General features: G+C 54.3%; 1 protein-coding gene across 3 annotated transcripts in view; it reads right to left on the bottom strand.

The window, feature by feature from the left end:
• Positions 1-3,999, bottom strand: part of GPAA1 (glycosylphosphatidylinositol anchor attachment 1) — a 13,793-nt gene extending 9,794 nt beyond the window's left edge. The window contains exons 1-2 of one of the 3 annotated variants that reach the window (XM_015850997.2): positions 3,706-3,999; positions 3,296-3,415 (exon numbers count right to left, since the gene is read on the bottom strand). In XM_015850997.2, the coding sequence (XP_015706483.1) occupies positions 3,296-3,415; positions 3,706-3,858 (273 nt within the window). In that variant the 5' untranslated portion in view covers positions 3,859-3,999. The other 2 variants (XM_032441833.1, XM_015850998.2) reach the window with 2 other exon arrangements.
• Positions 4,000-7,655: the final 3,656 nt, after the last annotated feature.

Below are 7,655 nucleotides of genomic sequence, written 5' to 3'. Positions count from 1 at the left end.
GCATTGGAGACATAGAATGGCTGGAGCGGGCCTGGAAGGTCAAAGAAGCAACAAGGTGGTTGGGTTGGGAGGAGTCCTTGGAGCTCATAAAAGATCCATGCGAATGGGTTGGAAGTGGTCCTCGGAAGCGTCAAAGTTGTCGCGTGGATGATGGGTTCAGAGGGTCATGAATGGTCACAGGACATGGACATGGGTAGGCAGGGTCCTGACGTGTCACCAGAGACATGGGAATGGTTGGGAGGTCTGGAAGGTCCAGGGACAATTGAATTTGGTTGGGAGGGTCCTGGAAGGTCAAAGGAGCACGAGATGGTGTGGGTTGGTATGGGTCTTTGACGTGGGCATTGAGACATTGAATGGATTGGATGGGTCCTGGTAAGGTCAAGTGGTGTGCTGGGTATGGAGTGGTTCTGCAGAGGTCATGATAGTCACATAGACATTAAATGGGGTTGGAAAGTCCTGGAAGGTCACAGAGAGAACAAGATGGTGGTGGGATAGGTCTTGACTTGCGGCAATGAGAGACATGGAATGGGTTGAGAGGTCTGGAAGGGTCACAGGAGGCATGGGATGGTTGGGTGTGGAATGGGTCTTAAAAGGACATGGACGACATGGAATGGGCGTCGAGGCGTCCTGGAATTGTGCTCAAGTGTGATTGGGATGGATGAGGGTTCAGAGGGTCATATGAATGGGCACCAGAGGCATGGTAATGGGTTGGAAGGGTCTGGAAGGTCACAGACAATACACCCATTGATGCACAGAACAACAACGTCACCACTGACAGACCCATGACACCACACATGCCACACCCCATGACACACTATGGACAGAGACCATGCATGCCAATCGACCACATTGTAGGCCAACCCATGTTGCACACGTTACACACACCCATGAAACATGGCATGACAGACCCACAATGCACTTGACACACATTGACACGACGCAAGTCACCACGTGACACACACATGACAGACCCACAAAAGCCCCATGAACAGCCATGATGCAGGTGACCACATGACAGAGCCCATAGACACACACATGACATCAAACACCCATGACACAGATACATGATCACACCATGAGTACAGTGCATGACATCGCACACCCCATGACACACGAGACCCAGGACACACCATGTGACATCACGGCCATAACACACAGTGACACAGGAATAAATATGACAACATGGGACACACACATGACACACCCATGACACAACATGGTGTCACAGACTCATGACACACCCACACGTGACACACATGGGAACCCTACAGGCACACACACCACTGCGCCCATATCCACCACAGGACTTTACACACGTGAACACAACTAACAAACCATTGACACACACATGACACACCAAACAGACAGACCCCACGTGCGACATAGGACACCATGCATACAGACCCCCTGATGTACATGCTGACGCACAGCATGACAAGACCCATGATGTACACACACGCAATTCACACTCATGACACCAGACAGACCCATGACACACGCCCGTGACAGACCCATTACACACAGTTGACATCACACATCATAGCATACACACAGACGCCATGAAAACACCCATGACACACACGGACACACCATGACTGATCATTACACACACGAATGACACACACACATCCATGACAGACCCATGACACACCCACAACACACACATGACAGACCCATGACGCAGACGTGACGCACACATGACAGACCCATGATATACACGTGACGCACACATGACAGACCCATGATATACACGTGACGCACACATGACAGACCCATGACACACACGCAATTCACACCCATGACACACCACAGACCCATGTCACACACATGACAGACCCATGGTGCACACATGACACACACACACATGACAGACCCATGATGACTGTGATACACACCCATGACACACTGCACGTGACACACTACACAACATACCCATTGACAACACATGTGACACACACATGACACACCCATCACACACACATGACACACACGTGACACACACAACAAAACCCATGACACACACATGACACACACACAAATCAGACCCACGATGCACATAGGACACACGCAACAGACCCATGATGTACAGTGCGTCACACATGACAGACCCATGATGTACACACACGCAATTCACACCATGACACCATGACAGACCTGACACACATGTGAGAGACCCATGACACACATGTGACTCACACTCATGATACACACATGACAGACCCATGACAAACACCCATGACACACACGTGACACACCCATGACTGATCCATTACACACATGTGACACACACACATCCATGACAGACCCATGACACACCCACAAACAACACATGACAGACCCAGACGCAGACGTGATGCACACATTGACAGACCCATGATATACACGTGACGTCACACATGACAGACCCATGATATACACACGACGCACACCATGACGACCCATGACACCACACGGCAATTCACAACCATGAGACACCACAGACCCATGCTCACCAAGCACATGAGCAGATCCATGGGTGCACACATGACACACACCACAGAATGACAGACCCATGATGACTGTGATACACACCCATGACACACCCGTGACACACCCGTGACACACACACAACATACCCATGACACACATGTGACACACACACGACACACCCGTCACACACACATGACACACACGTGACACACACAACAAACCCATGACACACACATGACACACACAACAGACCCACGATGCACATAGGACACACGCAACAGACCCGTGATGTACATGTGACGCACACATGACAGACCCATGATGTACACACACGCAATTCACACCCATGACACCCATGACAGACCCATGACACACCCGTGACAGACCCATGACACACATGTGACTCACACCCATGATGCACACGACAGACCCATGACAAACACCCATGACACACACGTGACATACCCATGACACACATGACAGACCCAGGACACACTCAGGACAGACCCATGACACACACGTGACAGACCCATGACACACATGACAGACACATGACCGACCCAGGACACACACATGACAGACCCAGGACACACTCAGGACAGACCCATGACGCACACGTCACACACACACGACAGACCCATGACATACATATAATACACACACATGACAGACCCATGACACACACAACACGCACCCATGACACACACGTGACACATACCCATGACACACACACACGACATACCCATGACACACACCCATGACAGCACACCCAAATCACACCCCCGAGGTCCCCCTACACGCACATCACACGCGTGTTGCGTCGCACCTTGCCCTGTATGGTGCAGAGCAGCCCGGCCTTCTGACAACACGCGTGGAACAGGTTGAGCAGGTCCATGTTGGGCAGCTGCCCGTTCAGCCCCTCCATGGCCACGTCCACGCTGGTCACCACGTCACTGCTCAGCTCCAGCGACACCGCGGCCTGGATCGCACCCGCACGGCCCATCGAGCCCGACCACTGCGTGCCTGCGGGACATAGCATGACATGGCATGACATGGCATGACATGACGTGGTGTAACATGACGCTGGTCACCACGTCACTGCTCAGCTCCAGCGACACCGCGGCCTGGATTGCCCCTGCACGGCCCATCGAGCCCGACCACTGTGTGCCTACGGGACATGATATGACATGGCGTGACATGGCATGACATGACGTGGTGTAACATGATGCTGGTCACCACGTCACTGCTCAGCTCCAGCGACACCGCGGCCTGGATCGCACCCGCGCGGCCCATCGAGCCCGACCACTGTGTGCCTGCGGGACATGATATGACATGGCGTGACATGGAGTGACATGGCGTGACATGGCGTGGTGTGACATGGTGTGACATGGCATGACATGGCGTGGTGTAACATGACGCTGGTCACCACTTCGTTGCTCAGTTCCGGGGATACCACGACCTGGATCGCACCCACGCGGCCCATTGAGCCTGACCACTGTGTGCCTACGGGACATGATATGACATGGCGTGGTGTAACATGAAGCTGGTCACCAGTCCATGCTCAGGCTCCGCGGACACCGCGGCCTGGATCGCACCCGCGCGCCCATCGAGCCCGACCACTGTGTGCCGCGACGATGAGTGATGGACATGGCGGACATAGCATTGACGATGGCATTGACATGACGCTGGGTGTAAATGACGCTGGGTCAGCCAAGCTGTGCACTGCCTCAGCTCTAATCGACACCACGCCTGGGATGCCCCTGCCGGCCCCATCAAGCCCGACCACTGTGTGCCTACGGACAATGATAATGACATGTGCGTGACACTGGCCATGAAAAACATGACGTGGTGTAACATGATGCCTGGTCCACCACTTTTCGCTGCCTCAGCTCCAGGGATACCACGGCCTGGGACCGACCACACGCGGCCCCATCAAGCCCGACCACTGTTGCCTACGGACATGAGATGACATGCGTGACAATTTTATATTAGTTGTTTAGCATGATGTGACATGATGTGACGTGGCATGACATGACCGTGCGGAACATGAAGCTGTCACCACGTCACTGCTCCTCAGCTCCAGCGGACACCGCGGCTGGTTGGCCCCTTGCACGGCCCCATCGACCCGACACTGTGTGCCTGCGGGACATAGCATGACATGGCATGACATGGCATGACATGGCATGACATGGCGTGACGTGGCGTGGTATAACATGATGCTGGTCACCACTTTGCTGCTCAGTTCCAGGGATACCATGGCCTGGATCGACCCCATGCGGCCCATCCGAGACGCCCAACCACTGTGTGCCTGCCGCGACATAGCAATGACATGGCGTGACATGCGTGACGTGACATTCCCGTGTGACATGACGTGGTGTAACATGACGCTGGTCACCAACGTCACTGCTCAGCCTCCAGCGACACCGCGGCCTGGGATTGGCCCTCTGCCGGCCATCGAGGCCGACCACTCGCGTGCCTAGCGGGACATAGCATGACAGTGGGTGTGACATGGTCATGACATGGTGATCATGGCATGACAGAGGCGTGGTTGTAACTGAAGCTGGTCACACGTCATCATGCTCAGCCTCAGCGACACCGCGTGCCTGGATGCACCCGCGCGGGCCCATCGAGGTCCCAAACCACTTGTGCCTTGCGGACATTGATATGACATGGCCGGATCAGAGCATGAGCATGGACATGAAACAGTACTGGTGTACATGACGTGGTCACCACTTCACTCCTCAGCTCTAACGACACACGCTGGATCGCCCCTGCACGCCCATCATACCCGCACCACTGGTCCTACGGGAACATCATATGACATGGGCTGAACATGGCATGACATGACGTGGTCTGGTACATGATGCTGTCCACCACTTCGCTGCCTCATGCATTCCAGGATACCACGTCCTGGACCGACCCCACGCGGCCCATCAAGAGCCGACCACTGTTGCCTACGGACATGATATCTAGCGAGCGACTCATGCGTGACATGGCCCGATGACTGTGACGAGTGGTACGTGGCATCACCATGACGTGCTGTAACATGAGAGCTGTCGTACCAGCTTCAGCTGCTCAGCTCTCCAGCACCGCGTGCGCGTGGATATTGGCCCCTGCACGGTTCCCCACTCCCAGACGACCGACCATGTGCTGGCCTGCGGGACATGACATGACATCGGCGTGACATATGTGCATTGACAGACGTGGACATATGAGTGTTGAAATGACGCTGGTCACCACTTCACCTGCTCACTCTAACGACCAGCCGCGGCCTGGATTGCCCCGCAAGGCCCATCGAGCCCGACCACTGTGTGCCTGCGACATGATATGACATGGCGTGGACATTGGCATAACGTGACATGGTTGTGACTTGCATGACGTGACGTGCTGTAACATGAAGCTGGTCACCACGTCACTGCTCAAGCTCAGCGACATCCGCAGCCTGGGATTGCCCCTGCACGGCCCATCGAGCCCAACCACTGTGTGCCTGCGGGACATGACATGACATGGCGTGACATGGCATGACATGACGTGACATGGTGTGACATGACGCTGGTCACCCACTTCACTTGCCTCAGCCTCTAACACACCGCGGCCTGGATCGCACTTCCCCGCGCGGCCCATCGAGCCCGACCACTGTGTGCCCTACGGGACATGATATGACCATGGCTGCTGACATCGCGTGACAAATGACGTGGTTGTCAACACTGATGCGCTGCGTTCACCCTTCACCTGCCTCAGCCTACCAGGTGATACCATGGCCTGGACCGACCCCACGCGGCCCATGAGACGAACAACTGTGTGTTGCCTACGGCATGGCGTGATTGTGCGCTGACAATGGCAGTGAGTGTGATGCTGACACGGTGTGCGCTTGACGGGACTTGAAATGGCGTGATGAGAGTGAATGTGATGGTGTGTAGCGTGTATTGACATGGCCAATGGATAGGGTGTGTACATCGCTATGACATGGCATGATGTGGATGTGACCATTGGCGTGATTGTGGACATTGCGTTGATGTGACCAACAATGTGACCCACAATTCGAGCATGGCGTGACATGGCATGACATGACATGGTGTGACATGGCGTGATGCAACATAGTGTGACACGGCGTAATGTGACGTAACATGGCGTGACATGACATGACGTGACGTGGTGTGACATGGCGTGACGTGGAGTGACATGGCATGACGTGACATGGTGTGGCATGGCGTGATGTGATGTGCCATGACATGGCATGACGTGGTGTGACATGTCGTGACCTGGTGTGCCATGACATGGCTTGACATGGCGTGATGTGACATGGCGTGACGTGGTGTGCCATGACGTGACATGGTGTGACGTGGTGTGAAGTGGTATGACGTGGTATGACATGACGTCACATGGCATGGTGTGACGTGGCATGACATGGAGTGACATGGCATGACATGATGTGGTGTGACATGGCATGATGTGGCATGATGTGACCTGGCGTGATGTGGCTTGACATTGGCATGACATGACGTGACATGGCGTGACGTGGTGTGACGTGACACCATGTGACGTAGCGTGACATGGTGTGACGTGGTGGAACGTGGCATGATGTGATGAGACAGCATGATGAGGCATGACGTGGCATGGTGTAATGTGGTGTGACATGACGTGACGTGGCGTGACATGGCATGATGTGTTATGACATGGCATGATGTGACATAGCATGACATGGTGTGACATGGCATGATGTGGTGTGATGTGACATGGCATGACATGATGTGGTGTGACATGGCATGATGTGGCATGGTGTGACATGACGTGACGTGGCATGATGTGACATGGTATGACATGGTGTGACGTGGCGTGATGTGCCATGGTGTGACTTGGCATGACATGACGTGGTGTAACATGACATGGCGTGACACAGCATGACGTGACATGATGTGGGGTGATGTGGCATGACATGGTGTGACATGGTGCAACATGGCATGACATGGCATGATGTGGCATGATGTGGTGTGACATGACATGAGGTGATGTGGTGTGACATTGGCATGACGTGGTGTGACATGACATGACATGGCATGACATGGCGTGCTGTGGTGTGACGTGCTGGGTCATGACGTATTGTGACATGGCGTGACGTGGTATGACGTCATGACGTGGTGTGACATGACATGACATGGCATGACATGGCGTGCTGTGGTGTGACG

The sequence above is a fragment of the Coturnix japonica genome, unplaced genomic scaffold (genome assembly GCF_001577835.2).
Source record: "Coturnix japonica isolate 7356 unplaced genomic scaffold, Coturnix japonica 2.1 chrUnrandom624, whole genome shotgun sequence".
NCBI lineage: Eukaryota > Metazoa > Chordata > Aves > Galliformes > Phasianidae > Coturnix > Coturnix japonica.
The sequence above is the reverse complement of the archived record's forward strand: the minus strand, read 5'-3'. Positions and strand labels throughout refer to the sequence as shown.